We start from the raw sequence: 25,355 nt of genomic DNA on the forward strand, positions 1-25,355 counted from the left end.
TTCCCCATTCTGTAAGAGTGAGTTACACTTCCCTCCTTTGTAATTAAAAAGTTCTGTCACTCTTGTATAATCTCCTGTTTACTTGTGTCTCCCCTCTGTGACTACTACCTCTTGAGGGGAGGGGCTGTGCAGAACTCATCCTTGTAAGTCCCCCTGGCAAAGTTCCTAGCCCCAAGTTTCTGTACCTTGCATTTTTGCTGAGTAGATTCCTGGCTCAAACAAGGTACTGCGGGAAGAATCTTTGCTGGTAGAGGGCCTGAGGGTGCTATCCAGAAACAGTCTAAACAATCCCTTGAAAACCTTTTGCTGGAGCAGAACTTGTATTTCAGATTCATTATCATCTGAAACTGATTTTCATGAACAACCACTACCAAAAAAAAAGTAGAATTCATTTTTTTTTTTTAAACTGCCAATCTACCAGCTGGCCTTTCCTCCTGTTTTATCTAAACACACAAGAAAGGAAAATTGACTTAGCAATTGTTCAAAGTTGGATTTTTCTTTTACAGCCGCAACTCAAAATACCCTTTTCAACAATTTTTCCATATTAAAAAAGACAAAGTATTAGCCTTTTAGGAAAATAGCCTATGGGCATTTTCTGGTTATCTAGTTTTGGAAAACACAGGAACCACATCAAACTTACCTACAGTAGAACTGAGGAAAGGATGTGGGATGATGGGGGTTGCACAGAGTAAAAACCACACCCCTGGTAAACTTGACCTTAATCCATCTTTAATTTTAAAATCATAACCTAACATTGGTGCCCTTGACCTGAGAGCAACCAGTTAGCACAGTCCAGAAGGCATGAGCCTGATGATTTTTGAAGAACACTGTTTCTGGGTTCATTCAGATGGGTCGAAGTCCCAGAGGTAGGTTGTGTAATTGTTCCTGAATGGTCACGGTCCTTCCCACTGGGTTTGTCCTGGCCAGGTGGTTTGCAGAGCACCCTGATGGCAGAGGCGTGTATTGCATTACCCTGCCCTGCTGACAGTAGCGTGGCCACATGACTTCCTTTGGCCAATGAAATGCGAAAGAATGTGAACCTGTGCAGTTCCTGGTGGAAAGCTTCGATAGCATTGTGGTTTTCCATCAGTGACCTGATTCCCCATAGTCTTTTCCAAAAGAATGAATATTCCAGAGGTCAGTTCCGCTTTAAGCCTTAATCCCAGAAGAAGATTCATGGAGCCAACTTGCAGATGATAATGAATTTTAAAATAATAATAAATTTTATTTTATTATTTTTTAAAATTTTTATTGTTGGTTGTTCAAAACATTACATAGTTCTTGACATATCATATTTCACACTTTGATTCAAGTGGGTTATGAACTCCCAATATGTCACACAGTAGGCACCAGATTGCTGCTCCATCACTTCTCTATGGCCGCCAGCAGGTGCTCCTTATAGTAGGTGCACCAGGAACTTTGCCCTAGGGGATCTTTCTTTCTGCAAGTCCAAGTGTGATGAATATTCTGCTTCTACCACACAAGCTGACAAGCAGCCTCTGCCCTGCTTCTCAAAAGAGCCAGAATTTTTTTAGTTCAGGACAAGCTCCAGTGTCCCACCCAATTTCCAAAGGGAAACTTCCAAAATTTCTCACTAATGTCTCCTGAGCTTGCTAGCTATCTTTTCTGTATCACGGTTGGAAGTACTAGAATTTCCCAAATTAAAGTTATTTTTTCCTATTGATTTTGCTATTAGTGACAACAGCAGCTTCTCGGAGAAGATAAAAGACTTTTGGTCAAATATTCCTTCAATGTGGGTGTAGCCCAGAATCTGTCTGTGCCTATCCTGTTTTAACAGGACCAAGATGAGATCTTTACAGTTACAGGGGATTTTTTATTTAATTAATTAATTTATTTTTTAATCTAGAGTTTCACAGACCGTGGTGCTGGGCAGGAATGTTGTTCTAGAGGAAACAGAAATCACACAAGGAAGGTAATAACAATAGTCTATTAAAAAAAACTGGAAATATAGAATCAACTGGATCTTGTATCCATTTAAGTGGATTCCATACTTCATTTTATTCAGCATGCATGGGAGCGTTCTATATATTAAAATAGTATTCTTTCAACACCAAACATCTGTATGCTGTTAAAGTTTCAACATGTATTTCTTATTTGGTATTATTGTAGGTTATATAGGTGCCACCGACATACTGTATGACTTGGGATGAGTTACACAACCTCTCTGCTTTCATGTCCTCATTCATAAAATGAATTGAGGATATTTGGTTTAATTATTTCTAAGTTCATTGAAGCTTTTCAATAGTAGGGATTGTCTTGCTTCTGTATGTATCAACTGGTCATTTGAATCTACTATAATTGTCTTAAGCCAGTTTACCAGTTCTTCATTATTATCATTATTGATATTTTGGCTTTGACAATAGGTATTTTTCCTTATCCAGAAGATATATATCTCCAGAAGACATATGCAGATTTGCAAAGAACCAGGAGCAAGAGTTATGACGAAGGAGGATTTTCTTCTGCCTGAAGATGGCAAGTAAGTTAAGAGGACAATCCCAAAGCTACTCAACATAATTTCAACATCTGTTCATGTTGAATTCTACTGGGCTCCCAGAGTCCTTTCTTCATCAGCAAGTCTTATACAACAAAAGGTTGTGTTATTATAACTACCTTTCAGTTGGTAGAATAAAGGGAAGAGGTAACATCAGTCATACCAGAGGCATCATAGCCCATGTTGGAGAGAGCTAACAGTATCCAGGCTTGTTGTTTGTCTTTTGATTCATGATCTGACACACAGTGGGTACTTAAAGACTTCAGAAAAAACTTGTGTTCTGCAGGTAGAGACAATGGCCAATGTCAAATCTCTCCTGGAAGGTATAATGACTTTTCCTTTGAGGAGCTCTTTGCCCAAATAATTCCAGAAAGGGCAAGGAGGGCAACCTCCCTTATTGATATTTTCCTCCTCTGAGTTGATGTCAGTATTCTTGTTAATATTTCCAAATGAGAAAATAAGAGATCAAATATAAAATATTGATGGAATAGTAACTTTTGGGGAGGGTGTATGGATATAGAGTCATATGCTGTTGGTATTAGCCTAAATTGGCACACTAGAGAGTCACTTGGCAACATAGAACAAAACTTTTTAAATACATAAAACCATTCCACTTTTATTAGTTATTCTAGCATAAGCTCCACAGGGTGCACAGGCATCATTGCATAATTGTTTATGATAGCAAAATCTAGAACGACTTTTAGAGTGTGCTGAATTTGGATCAGTAGGAGATGGTTTGAATAAATTATGGTCTATCCATGAAATAAAATTCATAGAGCTGCTTAGAGAATGAAGTAGATCCACTTGTGCTAACAATAAAGATGTCCCCTTTTAATTTTAAAAGGCATACTGCAGAACTTGCTATCTATATGTATATATGAACTTATTCACATAATTATAAGAATATATTCACAATAGAACATACATAAAAGCATACTCAAGAGTAGTTACTGCTGCAGAATGGGAAGAGGTGAGAGTAGAAAAGGAGGTTTTACCTTTCTGATTGCAAGTTCTCTACTTAACTACTTCATATTTCAATGTTCATACATTACCTCTATATAACTTTTTTCAAAATATAAAACTAGAAATTCCTTTTTTAAAAAAGGAGGAGGAAATGGTGAAATAAATTATGGTACAACCATAAAATGTAATACTAACCAACCATTAAAAATTAGCTCCTACAACTCTACTTGCTGACAGAAAAATGTGGGTGATGTATTGCTAAATTTAAAAAGCAGTTAACAAAACAAAACAAAAAGAAGCAGGAGTGTGAGCATGAGAACCATTGCAGTCACTTATGGATGACCTCCAGGCTGTTCTCCTTATTACGCTGGGGCCAGCACAGTGCCCAGCAAGCTGTCCAGAAGGTGCCATTTATTAGGTGCCCACCCCAAGCCAGCACTGTGCTGCAGGCTCACGTAGCTTATGGCCCATCCTCTCCACAAGCTCATTTATCCCCATTTTATAAGCAAGAGTTTGAAGATTAGGGAGGGCATTTAGCTAGTGAAGCTTTGATTCAAACCTAGGTTTGTCTTCGAAAATAAAATATTTGTAGAGTAAATTAATCAACAAATCAAAAAATTTCAAACCACTGATTGATGAAATGACTTGTAGAAAGATCTCAGAGCCACACCAGATTGAATTAGTAGAAGAGTGTATATGAAATCCTTACCCTATCACAACACCCTAGCAGTGAGGGGGATTATTATCTAGACCAGGCATTGAGTCCCAATTTCCTGTCTTTAGGAATATAATAGGAAATGAACACTGGAAGGGTGGTTAGTGATCAAAATTCATCAATTTCAAACTAAATGTGTAACACATAGCTGGTCATGAAACTAATGTAGTGTATCAAAGTAAATATTTTTTTTTTCAAAAAAAATTGTTAACTGGAGGGCTGGGATATAGCTCAGTGGTAGAGTACCTGCCTAGCATGCAGAAGGCCTTGGGTTCAATTCCTACCACTAGAAAAAAAAACTGGAATAAAATTGAATATAGGCAATATTAACACATTACAAAATAATGCATACTGTGATGCTTCATAAATTTTTTAAAAAATATTTTTTAGTTGTTGATTGACCCTTATTTTATTTATTTGTATGTGGTGCTGAGAATCAAACCCAGTGCCTCATGCATGCTAGGCAAGTGCGCTACCACTGAGCCACAACCTCAGCCGGGTTCATACATTTTTGTGCAACATTTCAGTTATATTTTTGTATACAAAGAAATGTGTGCATTGAATTACTCTGCAAAATATTAGTATGCAGGGCAACAACAAAACCACTTTTCAAATCACTGATTGAATCTCTGTTCCTTCATCAAATGATGCCCCCAAGGTCTAGTGGAATTAGGTGATTTCATTAAGACCATATGTTGTTGCCTACAGAATTTTCTGGTACTTTTCCCCCACTTACATTTTTGTGTTTTTATATTCCCACCTTTCAGGCAGGGCTAACATTAATGAGTTTTGTGGGGTTTTTTTTGTTTTGTTTTGGTACTGAGGATTGAACTCAGGGGTACTTTATCACTGAATCACATCCCCAGCCCCTCCCCACTTTTGTTTGATACCGGGTTTCACTAAGTTGTTTAGGACCTCACTAAATTGCTGATGCTGGTCTTGAATTTGCTATCCTCCAGTCTCAGTGTCCCAAATCACTGAAATATAGGTGTGCCACCATGCCCACCTATGAGCTCACCTTTGTGACAAGGTCAAAAATACTGTCTTAAAGTACTTTGAAAAGATTATGTATAAACTTGGAAGCCACACCCCTTAACACTTGCCATGCTGCTAATACAGGATGAGCTGCTGGGCTCTGCCAGAATCTGAGGTCGCTGCCTCAGTCAGCATCAGATGAACAGAACAGTTTTTACGACATAGGACATGACATTTTCACATCCATTTGTACCGACAGCTTATTAGAATAGTTCCAATTCATTGGTGACCCACAGGTAAAAGCAATAGCATGCAGCAGGAATGCAACACCACAATGAGTATTTATGTAGCATTCAATGTCACTGTCCTCCAAACACCTGAGAACTATGCTCTGTCGACTCCAATGTTTGCTTGAACTGCACACATTTAACCTCAACAAGTATATTAAAATAATAAAAACATTGTCCTCATCACTCAATTGAATGCTTTTTCCAATGAATTACTCAATTTTGTCCTGAGTAAAAACAGTTGCTTTACTTCAGTCTACCAATGCATCATTTCATTACAAAATTTTAAAAAGTGATTTCTCCTCAGGAGCTTAAGGAATGTCTTTCTCTTCTCCAGCTTAAGGTGCAAACATTTCTTTCTTCCTTGGCGTTTAGCTTTGATCACTTGTACCTTTATACCTTTTGATTTGTGCTGATGGGTCAGTGGGAGACTGGTTATGAACTCTTCCTGCAGATCTGACACCAGGCACGCCATATGCAAAATCCAATGTCTCAGGATAGGATGTCTTCATGCAAAACCAGAGCAAGGCTGAGAAGCTAACGGGATTTTGCTGTATTGTTGAGTTTCCAATCTGGATATGGGTAGAGCTGCTACACACATCCTTTGAGAATATAGAGAAATAATAATGATCCCAATGTAGTACTTTTATTTAATTTATGAATTTTTCACCTAAACTTCTCATTTGCTCATTATAACCCACTTTGTTCTTTTCCTACCAGGACCATTTCTTAATCCAAGTTCCCATTATTGGTCACTGCCTATCCCTCTGCTTTAAGATCAACCTGACAACTTTGGCCCATTGATTTCTAAGGAAAGCTTTGCTCTGTCAACCACATCCTGGGCATGTGCTATGCAGTAGCTCTGAACCTATTGGAGATCTGCATCTGTATCTGATTTTTCACTGCCATTTGTGCTCTGTCCACGGGATCCAGGATTTCTTCTCTCTGTACCTACAAAAGTTATTTGAGATTTCTGCTTGTTTGTGATCTGAAAATGGATTTCCCATTGGACATAAACTCTGGCATAATGACATTTCTTATGTGTTATTAAATATATCCCAGCTCTATCCTCAAGCTGCAATCTACCAATGCTGCCACAAGATCACTTATTTTGCAATAAATTACAGGTTAGGGACAATTAGTCCACACTAAAAAGGTCAGGTTGAGTCCCTATCTAGTCTAATGGGAATAGTGAATAGTCTTATGAATTTCAAACCTAAATCAGATGACACTACTATAAATTTATACAATTCAAGTCTATGAAAATTTCCTCAGCAGTCACTATGTGCCAGACGCAGGAGATTCAAAAATGACGCTCCTTGTTCAAGAGGCTGATTAGGAGAGAGACCAACGCACATTTTTCATCACCTCAGTGTATGCGAGGTTCAGCCCTAAGAGATTTCCCATGGTCCCCTTTGAGCATCAAAACAATGTGAAGAAATTTGACTGAGGTCACTTAGCTTTTTGGTGACCAAGCTATGACCGAATCTAAGCCTGTTAATCAAAACTGATGCTCATTCCATTTCACCTTTTCATTGCAGTATACACTGTTTATTTCCGGATTTTCAGTACTGATATTTTGATATATATGTACATTGTTGAGTGGCTAAATCAAGGTAATTCATATATCACCTCATATGCTTACAAATTTCTTGTGGTTGGGAACATTTAAAATCTATGTTTTTGACCAACTGAAAATAGCAAATATTTACCCCCACAATTACATTCTTTTCATGGCCAGAGTTTGAGTCTAAATCTTCCTCCTATTAATGAATATATGGAGCCATTCTTGATCTGGTATACAAGCTTGAGAGAAGGAAGAGGTCCTGAAGTAGAGAGGGGAGGGAGGAACCCACTAATGCTCAATGGGAACCTTGGATCCTCCATCCTTCTTGGCACAACATGCCCACATATTTGACCAACAAAGGGTGGAGAGTGGGAAGCAGAAAGGAAAAGAATGCTTTGTTCAACACCTAACATCCTCCAGGGAAATATACAGCTCACAGCTCCTGGAGCTGAGCAGACATGCCGAGACAGAGGATCCCTGGTCAAAGCTCTCTTACCATAGAGCCCTGCACCTGAATGCCTGAATGCAGAATGCTGGACAAAAGCAGCTCTGACATCCTGCCCAGGGGCTGGTGTATCCCCTGGGTCCATAGATACCACTTTTTGTTTCACTCAGCCATGAAGGAGTGATCGCAACAGGCTCAGGCTTAACAAACCTCAGCTTGGCTCCCATCCAGTCAGAGCAATAAACTTTAAAATTCTGTGGCTGTAGGTTCCTGGCTGTGGCTGCCATCAGGGCTGGGAAAAGCAGGCTTTCCACATGCTCTCGCTCACTTAGAGCCCCAGTCTGCCAGGGCTTTTCTTAAGAACTCTTGGATGGGAGATCCAAGGTTCCCATTGAGCATTTGATCCCTGGATCCCTGGCCTGATGTGATTTCCTGTGGACAGGAATGACACTGGTCTTCTACCAGTTTCTGTATCATGGACCATCTTATGTCCTATAAAGGAGAGGGGGCAATGTCCTAGGACAGTTCATACAGGCCTAAGGAACCCCAGAAAGGAGCCAAGTATTGGAGCAATTTCAGCTCTACTCCAAACCAGCAGGGTCTTAGGTGGCAAGCAACAGAAATCAACCCCAGCTAACATGAGGACTTCACTGGAATAAAGGGGCCCTGGTTATAAGAACAAAGGGAAGCTAACAGAATTGGAAGGAGGCTGAAAAAAACAGATAAAGAAGGAAAGGACTTGCTTCTGGGGTAAGGGCTGGTTCCTGCCCTAGTGTAGCTCTTGGCTTTTATAGGCAGAGTAGCAATTAGAAGGCAGACCTTTTCCCCACAAGAACTACTTTCTTTGTCAAATGCTTTTTTTAGAATCCGAATATGGATTGTCAATTATTGTCTCAATGTTAAATTTTTTGATTTTGATAACTTCATTCTGGTTATGTTAGTGAATGTCTTTGTTCTTAGGAAATGCTAAGATTTCCTAAGGGGTGATTTAGTTTGTTTTCTTTTATAATAACATTATAGAACATGAGGATGTGTAGTGTCTAAAGAAAGGAGGTTTATTTAGCTCAAACTTTCAGAGGCTGAAAGTCCAAGACTGGGTAGCCATGTCTGTTTGGCCTCCAGGGAAGGCTTCGTAATGGATGGCTTCACTACAGGGGAGAACAAGCAGAAGAGGTCACAAGGTAACACAGGAAGCCACAAAGTACAAGGGACAGGCGTGCTCTTTTTATAACCACCTGCTCTCTCAGGAGCCCATGGGGTCCCACCAGAGCTACATTAATCCCTTCCAAGGGCAGCACTCCCTTAATGACCTACTCACCTTCCACTGGGACTGCCTTCTTGAAGATTCCACCATCTCAAACACGGCCACCCTGGGGACAGTCTCCAGCATATGAACCTTCGGCTTATGTCATCTCCAAATGGTAGTGAGGGATAAAGGGCATGATGTTTGAAAACTTTTAAAAAATGGCTCAGAAGATAAGTAACAATTATTGTATGATGAAAGAGAAGGCAAATGATAACTCAAATGTGGCAAAATTTAAAAAATAATGGATCTTCTTAGACCTGTCTGTAAGTTTGAAATTATTTTAAAATAAATAGTTTTATTAAAAAGGAATCTTTTTAAAACATAATATTCAGATTTCTCATCCAAGAGCAGCATAATCTGAATCTCTAGGGCTGGGGTCCAGGTTTTGAAAGCTCCCTGGGGACTGCTGTGAGCAGCCAGCACTGAGAACCAGGCTCTAGGTGTTGAAGGGCTATCCTAGGTTAACAACTACACAGAGGAGCAGCCTGCAAAGTAATCACGACCATTAACTTAACATGTATAGTCTTAACTGTTTATTATATTTATGCTTTTCATTACAAAAGTAATATAACCACATTGCATAAAAATTGGAAAATATTCTTTAAAAAGGGAAAATAAAAAGTTATCATCATTACATAAACAACGAAAGCATTTTGGTTTGTTTTCTCCAAATATACATGTTTGCTTCCTAGGTGGTATGACACATTGAACATATGACATTAGTGCTGCTCCTATTTTCATTTGACATTGAAAACGTCTTCAGGGCAATCCTTTTTGATGATACTATACTGAGGGGAAGTGCAGTTATTGACTTAGCTATTCCTCTACTCCTGCACATTTAAATTGTCCTGATTTTTTTTTTGAATTACAAATAATGCTGCAAGGAACAAATTTCTTCATAGCAGTGTTTCTGTATTTCAGACCCATTAATAGAAATAAGATTATTGGGTCAGGATATGTCCATTCTCATAGCCCTCAACACATTCAGCCTAATTGCTTTGCAAAAGAGCTCTAACAATTCATGCTGTAACCAGCAAGAGATGCTAGTTTTGCAGCATTTGACATTATAAATGTTTTGGTGCAAATTTAATATATGAAAATGTGTCAGATGGAGGCCAGAACTAGCAGAAAGGCAATCTTGGTTTTATCTCTTGTTCGGTCACTAACGAGCGGTGATGCTTGGAGATGGTGCTTTAATCTTTTCCATCATTTCATGTATTTATTCAACAAAATATTATGATGTGCCTTCTGTGTTCAGGCACCATTCTTTCCTGGTGGACATGAATATAACTTGAAAGTTGAATGGCCATGAAACAGTCATGGTTAATTTTTCTAGACTCTTCTTCACTAAGGCTACTTTTGTAATCATGATTGTTCATCCCTGATAGTTGTTTAGACCTTCAGGTCTGTTGGTTAATAGCTGTCCAGTAGAATCACTAGGGGTGGGTGGAGCTTTAAAACTGTTTGAGGTTTAAAGCATCCCAGAAGAATTCATTTAGAATTGCTAGATGTGGGGTCTGGTCCTTATTATTTTTTGAAAGCTCAGGTGTTTCTGTTGTGTAGCTGGCTTTGGAATTCACTGCTGTAGTATTCCAGGGGACCTGGGTACATTGGGGTTTAGTCTCAGCATATCAAAGCTCAAGCTTCAGAGTGAAGGTGCAGAATTAGAAGAGGGACATTTGCTTCCTTCCCCTCCAGCCTCCTGTAGATAGCACCATCAGATGATCCTTCTACCACCTCATCTGAGACCTACCCCTTATCCACATGTGGGATTGAACAGGCTCTTGCCCTTTCTTGGTGTGAACTTGGTGCTAACCTTGGTAATTCTGACTTTATATCCTTACACAATTCACTTCTGGCAACTCCCAGGGTCCATCCTGCCATGCTTTTCCTCCTTGCAGAGGCCCTGCTGACTGCTCTCCATCAGGAGCAGCCCGTCCTCAGCCCTGTCATTGTCTCTCTTGATGTGCTTCACCTTGCTCTCCAAATTGGAAGATGGTTGTTATCCACTATAATCTACAATATTTCATGCAAGTTGCTCTCTGAGACCTTCCAAAGGTTGCTCTGTTCTGTCAATTCTATCATTCCCTTTGTGCAGGTACCAAGAATAATGATCTCTGGGTACCAGGCATCTGACAAATCTTAAAGTGAAAGTAAGTATCCAGGAAATGCTTTCAAAAGAAGCCTTTCCTAAACTAAGTGAAATATTCACCTCAGTGGACCAGAGGGCGAGTTCCCTGTCTTCTGACAATTTGGGGCCATTCAAGAGAGGATCTAGGGATCCTAGTACCAATTAGATTCCCAGAAGGCCACTTCATACCCTGCTGTTATTGAAGTGAACACACAGAGAGACCCTCACTGTCCCACTTCCTGTAACATGAAGGTGATTGATTTGGTCTGGGGAACTAATCAATTTGGTCTAGGGAGCTTTAAAACATCAAGTAGTTTTAAAGTTCTCTTTACTGCTGGTGATTTTAATGGGCAGCCAATAGCTAACAGACATGACATGCAAAACAACCATCAGGGATGACAATAGTAAACACAGATGCGGCTTTATTAAAGATCAGTCTAGAAAAAATAAAATTTGGACTGTGTTATGGTTTGGATATGAGGTGTCCCCTGACAGGCTTATGTGTTATGTAATACAGGAATGTCAGAGGTGAAATGATTGGATTATGAGAGCTGTGACCTCATCAGTGCATTCATTCATTCAATGGATTAGTAATTTGAATGGATTACTAGGTAGTAGCTGATGGCAGATGAGTCACAGCTAAAGGAAGAAGGTACTAGGGCCATGCCCTAGAGGGTTAATTTCTCTCTCTCTCTCCCTCTCTCTCTCTCTCTCTCTCTCTCCCTCCCTCCCTCCCCCTCTCTCTCCTCTGCTTCCCAGATGCCATGAGCTGAGTAGATTCCCTCCACCATGTTCTTCTTCTACACTGTTCTGCCTCACCTTGGACCCAGAGCAACAGAGTTGGTCATCTATGGACTGAACCTATGAAACTGTAAGCCTCAAATAAAATTATCCTCCTCTGAGTTGTTCTTGTCAGGTATCTTTGTTATAGGCATGAAAAGTTGAGTAACACAGACTTCTTCATTTTCCAGTTATATTTATCCACAGTTAATTACCATCTTCTCTTAAGATTGATTGACCTTTTAGCTTTCCTAAAATCCAATGTCCAGGACCTTTTGATGTCTGTCCTACAAGTTAAATATTTTCATTTTTTGTGTCTTGGATTAAATACCATATTTCCTGAGTCTTCTATCACCTCTAAAATGAAGCCAGTATCTATTCTGGCTCTTTTCAACATCTTCAACTGTAGTATAATCTAAACACATCATCTATGCTCATGTCCCAAACATTGTACTCCAAACAGACTTTTCAGAGCTTCTGTCTTAGAAGAGAGTTCATGGGAGTTCTGATTGCACAATTCACATTGGTCTTGGGCTGTCACACATCAAGAAGAGTGTATCTCTACTTACTACACTTGGTTGGTATTTAGATTATATGCAAAACATACAGGGTCATTAGTTAAACATATTCAAGTCAGGGGTGGGCCCAATTCTATCAGTATTTAAAGGTAGGGATAAGCCCAGAGTTGATATGTGCCAGTCAAGCCAGGCTGAATCATGAATGAGTCCAAATATGTCCTCTCTCACTGCTGAAGTCTGCCCAGCACCTCACCCCAACACCTCAATGTGATGTGACTCAAGCATGATCTCACTTCTCAGACAACTTGTCTTCTCAGCCAGTTTATGATGGGGGTGCCAAGTTGCTCATGGTCCTATTGGGAGAGGCTGGGGTGGGAGCAAAGCCAGAGGCACCTGTGTGGTTGGACCAACAACTATCACCCAGTGAACCCCAGGAAGAAGACAGATGGTGTGTTCAGACTCTGGTGCAGACTCCATGGGACACAACAGTCACGCTCCTCTGTAGATAGAGTAAGGGTCACATGGTGTCTTGATTTTGAAATCTTCTCAAAGATTAATGAACTTATTGAGGGTGTGACTTATTTTTAGCCTTCCTTTTGCAACATGACTGCATTCTGGTGGTCTTTTGGTTCATTTTCAGACACACTTTCCCTGCTTTGACAACATGCTCCCTATGACCTCCACAGGGGGACTTCTGTGGATGCATAAACTCCAGGTTTGATTCTGGATGTGCAATAGCCCCTTGAGAAAACTGTTTATGAATAACACTCTCTAACTTCAACAAACTATTCTGCTTTTTTTGGACATGATTTTGATGGTGATTATTTTGAAGAATATTTTGTTTTCCAGTTAGAATGAACAATCTTTTCCCATCAGGCTAGCTTGCATTTTTGGCAAAAGTTTGCCCTTTCTAGTTATTTTTCTCTATCCTTCCCCACCATGATAGTCCTCATGTACTTCTGATGCTGCAGGGTAAGTAAAGAAAGAGAATACCTTTAGGCTGTTTCCCATTACCCAGATCATAATTGCTTTGAGTATCAAATAAAGGACATTTTGATGAGTTCTATCCTTTAACACAGTAATATGGTACTCTCAGAGACAAATTATCAGAGTTCTCTGGGGTTCTTTTCTCTCCTGTATAAAATTAAAAAGTGGACAAGATGTTTTGTGACCTGAGAAATTGTTTTTTCATAAAATGCCAAAGAAGGGTGAGGCCATCATGTATATCATCCTGGAACAAAGCTGTGGATCAGGAATCAAAGTTTTTGTAGTATAAACCAACAGTGGGGCCTCCTTAACCACTGCAATGCTTTAGCTATCAAAACTGAAATGAGGTCATGTTGATCAACTGAAGAAATGTATATGAAAGTGCTTTGAAAATAAAATCATGTAAAATAATCATGCTTGCTATTAGGAGAAAAGAAAAGAGAATCATTGAGGAGTCATTTCTTAGCCTCTGGATTTTAAGTTTCTACTTAGTTTAAAATACCATACATAGAATTTTTCTACCCATCTTATTAATTCCAGCAACTGCAATGAAGTTCAATTTTGCAAAGGGTAATACTAAGATAATAGCAATTTGCTAATGGGAGAAGCCGTGGTTTTAAAAGTCAGCTATGAGAGTGATGAGAATAAAGCCTACTTTGAATGGCATGTTGGAAATCTGCATTGGTTTTATGGCACCAAAATAGGTCAGAAACTTTTATATTTAAAAAATTCATAGATGTGTTTCACAGTAGATCTCAGAGGAGAGGACTCTAAACTGAAGCCATAATGCTTCATATTTATGGCTCAGTGTTGCCCCAAGTTTCTGTGCAATCATAGAAAAATGTCTGACTCTCTAAGGTCAAGTTCTCCCAGTTACAGTAAGGATTAATAACACATGCTCAAAGCATTTTCAAATATTTCACTCCTACTCTGTAAGTTAAGGAAAATTTATTAAGAACATTTGTGAATCTTCTTTAAGCATTTCAGTTAAATTAAACTATAATGTAGACAAAGCATCACCTCTGACTTCACATACTGATAATGACCTAAATTTTGTAAATAAAGTCTTACAAATATGTTAGGAACGCATTTATAAAGTGAAAGATCTTTTTAAACATGTAAGTTTGTGTTTTCAAAATCATATTTTCTAAAAACATTGTCCACCTGCAGTGCCGTTTATGTTACATACACGGAGCTGCTCATGGAGGTCAATGCTAGAACTACCTTTATGTAATTGCAACATTTTAAGAAACAGCAATTACATCACCGATAAAAAACCTAATAGAAAACCTCTAACTCTGGGGAAAAGGCATATTTTTCCTAGAAATTTAAAAGTATAGAACATTAAATAATAACCTGGAGTCACAAACAAGCTGAAGCTTTTCAAGTTTGCTTTCAATCTATTGTTTTAATAAGAGAAATAAAATAAATGCATTGTATAGATAAAAATGAGTATGTTTCTTGTTGCAGGAGAAATCATCAAGAGTTGATATTTTCTATTGTTCATCATTAAAATAATTCACCCTAAGAATAGAATAATATTTAAAATTTGTTGGGGATATATCTCAAAGGTAGAGCACTTGCTAGCATGCATGTGGCCCTGTATTTGATCCCCAGTACTACAAAAGAATAAATAAATATAAGTAAAACAAAAATAAATAAAAGTTATTGGATGATCTATTTGTACAATACACACACATAATACCTTTATATTTCCTGATGTAACAAAGAAATGTTCAAGGGGAAGTGTAGATGTGACTGAAGCTTGATAATCTTTCTTTAATTTTTTATAATACTTATAGTCCATATGAATCATTTGGGATGGGTAAATTGCCTTGAATCTTTTCAAGCATGTATGTCTTATCTGTACAACTGGAAAGGGAGCTTCTGAAGGGAAGTATCCTGTGGTGCTAAGCCCAGAGCATTGTACATAACCTGGGTGCATTAATCTTTGATTGACATGCACATTTGCAGAAAGGAGTCTGTTGAGATAACACTTAAAATCTTTATTCATTGATTTACAAAATGTACAATATTTACAACATCTAGAAATTAATCTCATATTGACATGAATGAAGAGAATCTAAAAATAAATATGTGGCACATAGGTTAATACACACATCATGGCTCTTTGCACTCCAAGCCATCACCAATGGTGAGGATTTAATGGAAAATTTAATGTGGTAGAAAAGTCAGATGGCTGACCAGTCCTGGACCTTCAACATGAATGGCCCTTCCTTGGTTCCTTGAGGCTGGGGATGGTGAACAAACTGCTTTCTTTCAAGAGAATTAAACAAAAACCATTTTAACAGGTGTAGGGGGTGCATGCAGCACATCTGTGCGGTCTGCAATAACTCCCCGGGGGGTGGAGGAATCTGTACCACTGTGGACCGGATCCCTCTACACCAGCCAGGGAAGCTCTGATGTGGTCACTTTCTTATTTCTTGTTCAAATCACATGCAGTACTTGGAAAATGTGAGTGGAGTGTGACCATGCACAAAAATGTAGATATGTACAACATTACATTTTCATTGTCTTATAGCATATTTCTTTATTCACTTATTTGTGGTACTGGGGAGAGAACCCAGGTTAAAGCATCTTTAGATGCAAGATCAACCATCTCCTCTTTCAGCAAGAGAGACAAATGAGGAAGCCATACCCTTACTTTCTAGAGGAAAAACAAAAAATCACCTGGGGACACATGCAAAGGCATCCTGCACAAAATAAATTCCACATGATAAGATGGACAAATTTCTATGAAGTCAAGCCTGGAAGTTTTCCTAGGAGAATAATTCCACTTTCCTTTCCTCTTAAATCCTGCTTCATCACATATAATCTAAATCTAAAGAAAAGGCTTCATGTTATTGAGGGTTTTTTTTTTTGTGCCTCAGTACCTTCATTTCTAAAGTCTAAATACCAGTAATATTTCTCACTGAGCTTTCGCTGGGATTATATGACCTAAATTACATAAAGTGCTTAGTATAGTTCCTGGCACACAGGAGTTGCTTAATGAGTGTCTTGCTTACTTTCCCTCTACTATCCCAGCCCCAATTATAAGCAACAAGTTGATAAGCCTACCAAACTCTGAATTAAGGCTATGTAATACAATTTAGATTATTTTGTATCAAGGTTACTGCTGTCAGTTCATATTGGGTCCCTGAGGGAGTCTCATTTTATGAGCCAGAGAGTTTCCTATGCTGGACAGATGGATCCTCACAATACTGTCATGGCTCCTCCAAGTTCCATGCAAACATGTCCCATAACCCTGCAGAAAAGTTCAGACCAGTGATGGTCTCTACCAGCATATTTTTGGGACAATACCACTAAGGAAACCATGAGCAAGAACCTTGAGACAAACACATTACTCCTGCTCATGACATATTAACTTTTCTCAATACCAGTGGAAGTATTATAGATAACTTTCAACAAACATATATTACAAGCTCTACCATGGTTGAAAAATAAGTAATTCTAATTTGATCATTTTGTTCAGAATAAAGAATTTTTTTTTAGAATATATTTTAGTTTCCAGTTATGCCATACAAAAATAAATATTGTTTAAAGGATTTACAAGGGAGAACAAAGAAACACAACTTTGGGTGCCAAAAATGTAGGAAAGATGGCAAAAATTTTATCCTCTACCTCAAAAGTAAGATCTAGAAGAAAAAAAAAAAAAAAAAAAACTTCCCATGGAGTCTCTTTACTAATCTCAAAATCTATCTTTTTCTCATTCTAGTATATTATACTATTAATATAGAGACAATTTAATGCAGAACCTTCTCCCTAAGTCTCTGGGAATTTGGAAGGAGAAGGTTCTTTGGTAGTAAGAACTGTAGATAGAGAAAGCAGCTGGCTGAGTCACTGGGCCCTCAAAATGAATTACGACTAACACCCACACATCTTCCTTTCATTCTAAAGCCTCCCTGTCTAGATTAGCTACGCAAGAATATAGAAACCAACACCTAAAGAAAAGGACCCCCATCCTGCTTTGGGACTCTGTGGACACCACTGGCCCAAGTGGAATCCAGGATCTCCTGGAGCATAACTAGGCTCAAAGTCAAGGCCAGTCTCCCCAGTTCCATGAAGGGCTTGATGGGTATCAGTTCCACTAAGTTTGGGAAATTCTTTTCTAGCCGCCCTTACAAATACACCAAATTTTACATCTTCCTTTTTATCCTCCCATGCAGCTGAGGGAATATGACTGAGAGAAAAAGGCTGGGAAAATTAAATTAAGCAAATTGCTTGCTGCTCTTTCAGGAACTCAGTCAGAATCTCAAAGGAAATAGTCCAATCGTTTTGGATTCAAAGTTTTAAAATTCTAAAGCTATAACTGGATTCATGATTGTAATTAAAGCAGTGGTCCATTGCCTTTCTCCTGAAAAACAAATGTGTATACATGTCCACATAACGTATTCCTGACATCTCAGAGGGTTCCAGGTCCTCTTTCGGCTCATGCATGTATTCCAAATCAATAATCTAGGTTACAATAAACGCAGAACTATTTCTTGGAGTCAAAACAAAGGTTTGTGGTATGGAATTCAGGGTCCATACCGGGGGCAAGCTGGCTTTGATGGGGGGGTCTTGGTTAGATGCCAAATGGCAATACTGAAGCAATGCTTGTTTCTCGTAGGAAGTGGGAATGCCTGGCCACGATGACATCTGTGATTGGTGCAGTCTCACATGGGTGACTATTGTCAGGCCAATGATTCATGCATGACTATGGACAGTGAGATCCCACGGATCCCTACTAAACACGGTACTGTTGAGCTGCTATAATGTGAGTCCTAACCACACCCACAGGCAGGACACTATCACCGACATGCAGTGCGGGTGCCCATTTGTCTGATTTATAGGTGATGTTGTGGCAAACGTGGCATCAGTTTCATTTCGGGGGAGTGGCAAGTTACAGATATTTCCTTCACAGCAGGAGGTGCAGACCTGAAAAAAGGGAAGAGGAAAAGGGGGTGGTGAGAAGCCAGCTGGTCCCAGTAGGAGACAGGTGTCTTTATAGGAACTGTCTCCCTAGGGCAAAACTCAAATGAAAATGCTCTATTCCACAAGGGAAATGCCAACCAACATTTAGGGAGGTTGAGGATAATATTCCAGCTAGAAGCAACATGGTCAGAATGAAACCCCTCAGCCTTAACTCCAAGGCACTGGGGTTCTGTTTTTGACATTCAGCCACGTGGTTCCTCAAGAAGTTTCATGACCTTTGGGCTCCAGCTCTTCCACCTGTGAAATGGGGTTTTGAAAACTGCTCTTCCATTTCAAAGATGCTCTTTTTGACTACTTGAGGCAGCTGTCAGGAGGGTACACCTTCCTCTGCCAAGTTTTCACAGTGAAAATGAAGTGGCAACAGCCCCCGTAATTTAAACTTGAATATTTACTTTCATTATCGCTATCTGCATAATTATCTCCATTCTCGTGGGTGAGTTAACGTTTGAAGGGTTTTCATTTATGCAATTACTGCTGCTTTATACTGCTTTACTCCTGAATTATATGAAAGAAATAAACCCAAAGGGTTACTGATAGCAATTATTTTAGGCCATCGCTACACAAAGTACGGACCAGCAGCTTCAACATCAGCTGGGAGCTTGTTAGAAATGCAGAATCTCAAAACCTTGCTTCAGACTTAGAGAATTAGAATCTGCATTTTAATGAGATCCCAGATGATTCATATTCATAGGATGGTTAATATCCTACACCATCATCCTGCTGAGATTTGAGTCTCTGGTCATAATTGACATGGGGAGAGAGTAAAATGTTGAGAACGGAGATGTCAGAAATGAGTTTGAATCCTGTTTCTGTTGCTTGCTGGCTGTGTGACCTGAACATAGGACATAAGTTCTCTGATCCTTCATGTTCTCCTTGGTACAGACACCACAGCAACCCTTGAGCCTGGCCCTGCTGGCTGGAGGGGTCAGGTTATGACCTTGGTTTTATGTTTCATATTTCAAACCAGGAACAAGTAGGCTTTCGTTCTTAATAAGAATTTAATTCTTAGTGTATTTGAGAAGTCACTTATTAGGCGTCTGTCACTGACAGTACTGTTTCAGAGTATGAGAAAGAAAACTGCCTAAATCCCCAGGAAAGCAACCTGACAGAAGTAGGAGATGTCACAAAGGACAAGGCCTGATTTGTTAAGAGCACACTCAAGCCAGCAGGAGAGGCTGGGGCATCGCTCATTCTGACCACGAATCAGACTGCCTCTCTCTGATTCTTTATATCCTCCTTCATGGCTGGCCCCTGAACTTCATTTTACACAGAAGCACTTCTGTATACAGGCACTGACAAAGTTTAAGAGGAACAGATCCACAGGAAGGTGGTTCTCCTCACTTATCAAATGACTCAGGAGCCAGTGGAGACTTCCACAAACTAGCATCCCTCACTTTGCAGAAAGTTATCAAAGCTAAATTGCCTGGGGCCCCCTTGGGTGGATGGATTGTTGTTCCATCTGGGATGTAACAATGTTTGCTAAGGTGGCACAAGTGGTCCTCACTCCTCTCCCTTCCAGAAGCTTTATGACTCTCCTGAGTGAACCAAGGACTTAAGATCATCCTCCACATCCTTCTGGTGTGGGCCTGCACAATTTATACCTGTCCTCCTGTGCCCTGGTGTTCATTCATACTTTTTTAGAGCAGACAGAAAAGGATGGATTCTTTCCACAGTGCTCTAAGACAGGGCAGCCTACAAGTGGGGAAGGGAGAGAGCCCTCCGAGGTAGGGGGACACTTGACTATGCCATGCCATCATGAGCTGTGTTGCCAAACCTTGTGGCCTTCATGCTCCGAGTCTCTGCAGCCAGTGGACAAGCACTCTTCCAGTGGGACGCAGCGTTTGGTGACAGAGATGCTGTTTCCTGTGACTTCCATCGTGTGCTGAGTGTAACAGTATCTGGTCTCTGTTAACAGAGAAAATGTGCTTTAATTGAGATGGGAAGTGTGAGCCCAGTCTACCTAAAAAGGAACCCCACAGGGGGGCGAACACTCCTGCTACTGAAAAGGTCTAATAGTACATAGGATATATACCACCCCTAGTATATGTCCACTCCCAAAGATCTCCCCAGAGAGATCCATCTCGCCATGGTAGGACACAGCCTTCCAGAGAACGCAGGTCTCTCTATCCATGGTGAGCCCCATAAATGGAGACCTCAAGGGATCCTTCTTTGCCTTTCTAAAAATTTTGCCATTGTCCTTATCTTTAGAAGATGAGTGGTTGGGGAGTTGATTTAGGAGGCAAGGGCGGCAATTTTCAGAAAGATAAAGGGTTAAAAGTTTCAAAGTATATAGGGCTAAAAAAAAAAGAAGTTAAGCAGGTACAATGGTATTGCAGGGGATGGAAGACACAGCAGAGGCTGGTGTGTGTGTGTGTGTGTGTGTGTGTGTGTGTGTGGAGAGAGAGAGAGAGAGAGAGAGAGAGAGAGAGAGAGAGAGAGAGAGGTATTCCCATGTAAGGGCAGAACTATTAGAGACACATTTTATTTTGAGAAAATGACTCCCTTCAAGAGAATGTCTTGCCACCGAGCATAGCTGGATCTAGGATGTATTAGGAAGAAAGATTAACCCAACAACTCAGGTGATCCAAGAAGCTTCATTTCTCCCAGTATGATTCCAGTGTCTTTCTGGGACAGAAGATGTTGACCGTGATGGAAGCTCATAGAAGTTCCTCTAAACTCATGAGTCTGAAAGCTCAAGGTTTATTTCAAAATTCTTTTTAGAGAATTATTTTATTGGTAATTTAAAAACTAAAGAAAAATGGCTTTGTCAACGTAATTCTTCAGAGCCTCCAGGCAGCGTTCAGCTCTCTAAGCCTGGGATTTAAGAGAATGTTCAAGTTCTACTTTCACATTAAAAAAGAAAATGAATAATTCTTAAGAAATGTCACTGAGCTGTTTTTCATCCATATCTTAGACCCAAGTTTGCATGCTTTATACATTTTGGATATTTAGTGGCTAATATGGAATTATGATCTTCTATGATATTATTTATTAGGCCATAAAAATTTCCCCCACCAGATTTTGTCATGATTTTGGCAGCTTTTAACCAAAGCGCTAATGTTTAAAGAAGAAAGCTTAAGAATTTTAGCTCCCCAGAATGAACTAATGTAGACTGCATTGAGTCAAGAAAACTCTGTTTTTATTTTTATTTTTTTATTTTTGGTAGCAGAGATTGAACTCAGGGGCACTTTACCACTAAGCTGCATCCCCAGCATCTCCAATCTCTGGGACCCCCCCACCCTCTTTTTTTTGAGACTGGGTCTCACTGTGTTGTGTAGAGGCCTTGCTAAATTGCTAAGGCTGATCTTAAACTTGCAATCCTCCTACCTCAGTCTCCAGGGTGGCAGGAATTAGAGGTGTGGGTCACAATGCCCAGTGAAAATTGAGGGTTTTGAAAGTCTTCTCAAACATCCCACCTAACAGGAATCCCAAATGGCTTCTTATTGACCGGGTCAACATCCTCCCCCAGATGCTGTCCCCACACTGCACCCTGGCTTAGATGTTGGAATTTTTTTTTTTTTTTTTTTTTTTTTTTTTTTTTTAAGAATCAGGTTGAGGCTGTCTCAAGCTTGCTCAGAATTCTATGGAGCAGTTTGGAGGACAGTGGCTTCAGATACTTACCACACCTTCCAAAGAGGCCGGGTTTACTTCTCAGGTATCAGACTCAGTGGACATTTATGGCTACAATAGGTGCACCTTCCCATCCCCGCCCCAAGTTCAAATGTTCTGGAAAGCAATAAAAACTGGAATGTTCTTATCTCCTGTCTCCTCTTCATGCAGACAACTAGGAGCAGCTGCCAGAGGTTTTATAGCTCCAAACGTAAATCTGAGCAGATAAGATCATACACTTATGGAATAAGTAAATCACTACGTGGTTTCAGTTTGGGAAATTAGGTTTGTCCCCCAAGTAATGAATTATCTTGCTTTAAGAATCAAGCCTTAAAATAACTACTGGTGAACTTGATAGATCAATTCTGTTTATACTTCCCTGTCCACAACAAACCCCCTTATTTATTAATGAAGCACTCTTTCCATTGAATGAAAGTAGTAGCAACAATTGATAAGAAAAAATTTTTTCAGGAATATATGGAAAACCCTTGCACCTAATAAGCCAAATCTCGCCTTTCTAGAGGGAGAAGATAGATCAGTGAAGTTTTCTTATACTTCACCAAGTCCAGTTGATAAAACAAAGGTACACTGAGAGCACTGCCTTCATGTCCAGCAATAGAGACCTCAATTCTAAAGCATTGATCCCTCAAATTATCTATTCCATTTCTCATCTTACAACATTCCTAGGTGAGTTATGAAATATTAATGTGGAAAAGGGTTCTGCAGTTTGGGAAATGCTCAAAAAAACTGAACTGGTTTCTTTGGTGTGTATTTTATGAGAGTCTCCCACACGCTCTGAGGTCTGTGGATTCCAAAGGTATTTTGGAGAAAGCAGACAGAATTTCCCAAGCAAAACCAGGTGTACCACATGGGGCTTATCACTGGAGTGTAGTAGTAATAAAAAACAAGTTTCAGCCACAGAGCATTGCCCTCTATGCATTTTGAATAATCTTCGGGTTAGTAATGAGGTTATATGAGAATCAAGCCTGCTGATAACTTCACACTAAAAGGATTTCAAAGACTTTTATCTAAAAGATAAAAGACGGATTTGAATTTCTACCAGGTTAGTTTTAGCCTCTAAAACCTCAAACTCTGCTACTGACTGATACTTCCAGAAGTTGTGAAATAAACTCTTTGACTCTCAGTAAAATCAGAAATGGAAAAGAGAGCTTAATCAACAATTGGAAAGCTCAAAATATAATTTTCATAAAATTCTCTCTCTTTCACACACACACACACACACACACACACTCCATAATGTATCTCTGAAATCTAAAACTAATTCAAAGCTAAAATGAAAACTTTTATTTACTCACCAATATTCCATTTCCAATAAAAGAAACTGTATTTAAGCAAACTGTATTTAAGGTGTATGATGATTTAAATTAAAACGAGACATTACACATGTTTACCTCTCAGATAAAAGACTTTCTTATCACTCAATTATCTCAATTATTCTCTGGGGCTCTGTTAGTTTTTTTTTTAAATAAAGATATATAATGTTTAAAGTGATGCTATAGGACAATTCCCTAGGTACAAGAAAATGAATGGGAAGAAAATAACTTAAAGAATAATATTACAGATTATAGTGGAAAAAATAAAACTCTAGTGCCATCTGTCCACACACTCCCTGCCCAATCCCTCACATCTGCCATGGACTGTCAGACAATGACCTATAATATAATAGTATAATAAATGACATTAATATAAATATTATGTTTATGTAATAAACACAGTATCTATTATATAATAAAATAATATAAAACAAATAATATATCATATATTAATTAATATTATCTAATATATATAAATTTATATGATTAAATATAATATATAAAATAATATAATTTATATGTTATATATTTACATTACACATGATTATATGTAATGTATAAAATACTAATATATAAAATATAATCATATAAAATAATAATATAATAATAATTACATAAATATATTAATATAATGGCCTTTAGTAGAGTAGGTGTCATAGGTGATGCTCCTTTCTCACGTCTGCCTCTGCAGGATTTTTTTGTAGCTCTGGACTCTATCATGTATAATCTCCTCTGTGGGATTCCCCATCCAGACTTTAGAGGTGTTGTCATTTTTATTTTCTATATCTCTGGTCTCTTCTCTTCCATCACTTTTAGAAACCTGAAAGTTGATACTCTCCCAAGTTCTATCCTTGAAACAATTTTCACTCAAATGACCTCATCAATCTTCTGATGCCAACTCTCGGTCTGCTTCTTTCTCCTGAGCTACAGAATGAAAATTTCCAACTATCTCCTGGACACAGCCAGTATCACCGTACAAGTCACATGTCTCTAACCAAACCTCATTTCCCTCCTGAAATCTGTTTATCTTCATGTGGCCCTGTCTCAGGAAGAGACCTCCTGAGAGGGCCATCTTCATTTTTGCAGGGAGTGAAGACTAAACTTTGGAATCAGCTTACATTTCTTTCCCTAATCGGAGGTGTTGTCGTTTTTATTTTCTACATCTCTGGTCTCCTCTTCCAGCACTTTTACTAACCTATTTCGATATTAATACCACCTACTTGCTAAGGAGTGCTGGCTGCTGCAGTGCTAGGTGTATTTGGTTTACCCAAGTAGCAGGTATGAAGGCTGCTGCCTCTCCCTGCTCCTGAGGCTGGAACCAGAGTAGAAGAGTAGCTGTGCTCCCCATAGTGCCATCAGTTAGATCTGCCATTCAGAGCTTCACATTTGAAACTCAGCACTTACTACTCCAGGTTCTCCTTGATCAAGGCCCCAAAGGAGCTCATGGTTGTCTCCTTAAGATGCTGTACCACAACTTTGTTCTTCACAGGAAGACATTTTATGCATCTTCAGCTTGGTCTAAAATCCATTTTTCTACCTTCCATTTTTGGAAACCTGATGTTCTGTAAGACTCAATACAAACTGACAAATTCTGTGAAACCTTCCCTGATTTTTCTCTCAAATAGGTCGATGTTAATTTTTTGCTTCCATGTTGCCTTTCTTTTTATTTTTTTCCCAGTGCTGGGGATGGCACCCAGGGCACTGAGCATGCTAGGTTGGGCAAGTACCCTATCCCTTAACTTCCTAATTTGGTTAAATCTGGCTTTCCTTATAGATTAGGATTTCTCAAACTTGGCAAGATTGACTTTCATTTTTAAAATGGTTAATTTTAAAAAATTAAATATTTTAAGACAATTATAGATTCACATCAGTAAGAAATAAGAGAAATCCCATGTGCCTTTTGCCCAGTTTCCCCACAAGGTCATACATTATAAAACTATTGTACATTACTATCACAATCAGGATGATGACATCATTACAGTTGAGATAAGAACATTTCTGTCACCCAAGGATCCCTCCTGTAGACCTTTTATAGTCACATCCTCTCCCCATTCCTCTCACCCCTTCTGACCCTTGGAGACCATTAATTTCATTTCTATAATTGAATCCATTTGAGAGTGTTTAAAAGGAATTGTACAGTATGCAACATTTTGGGATTGAGAATTTTCACTCAGTATACATTACTGGAAATTCACCTGGGTAATCATGTGTATCAACAGCTTGGTAATTTT

The 25,355-nt window shown here is 39.1% G+C and overlaps 2 protein-coding genes across 3 annotated transcripts in view; one reads left to right on the top strand and one right to left on the bottom strand.

The window, feature by feature from the left end:
- Positions 1-11,803, top strand: part of Mmadhc (metabolism of cobalamin associated D) — a 77,624-nt gene extending 65,821 nt beyond the window's left edge. Inside the window, exons 9-10 of the mRNA XM_058573502.1 lie at positions 1,868-1,933; positions 11,661-11,803. Of these exons, the coding sequence (XP_058429485.1) occupies positions 1,868-1,933; positions 11,661-11,669 (75 nt within the window). The 3' untranslated portion in view covers positions 11,670-11,803. The remainder of the gene's footprint in view (positions 1-1,867; positions 1,934-11,660) is intronic.
- Positions 11,804-15,177: 3,374 nt separating this feature from the next.
- Lypd6 (LY6/PLAUR domain containing 6) overlaps positions 15,178-25,355 on the bottom strand; it is a 138,915-nt gene continuing 128,737 nt past the window's right edge. For both annotated transcript variants that reach the window (XM_046426981.2, XM_058573503.1), the window contains 2 exons: positions 19,956-20,086; positions 15,178-18,124 (listed from right to left, as the gene is read on the bottom strand). In XM_046426981.2, coding sequence (XP_046282937.1) covers positions 17,957-18,124; positions 19,956-20,086 — 299 coding nt within the window. In that variant the 3' untranslated portion in view covers positions 15,178-17,956. The remainder of the gene's footprint in view (positions 18,125-19,955; positions 20,087-25,355) is intronic.

Source organism: Marmota monax, unplaced genomic scaffold (genome assembly GCF_021218885.2).
Source record: "Marmota monax isolate L192 unplaced genomic scaffold, Marmota_monax_Labrador192_F-V1.1 WCK01_AAM20220418_F8-fsc00048, whole genome shotgun sequence".
Classification (NCBI taxonomy): Eukaryota; Metazoa; Chordata; class Mammalia; order Rodentia; family Sciuridae; genus Marmota; species Marmota monax.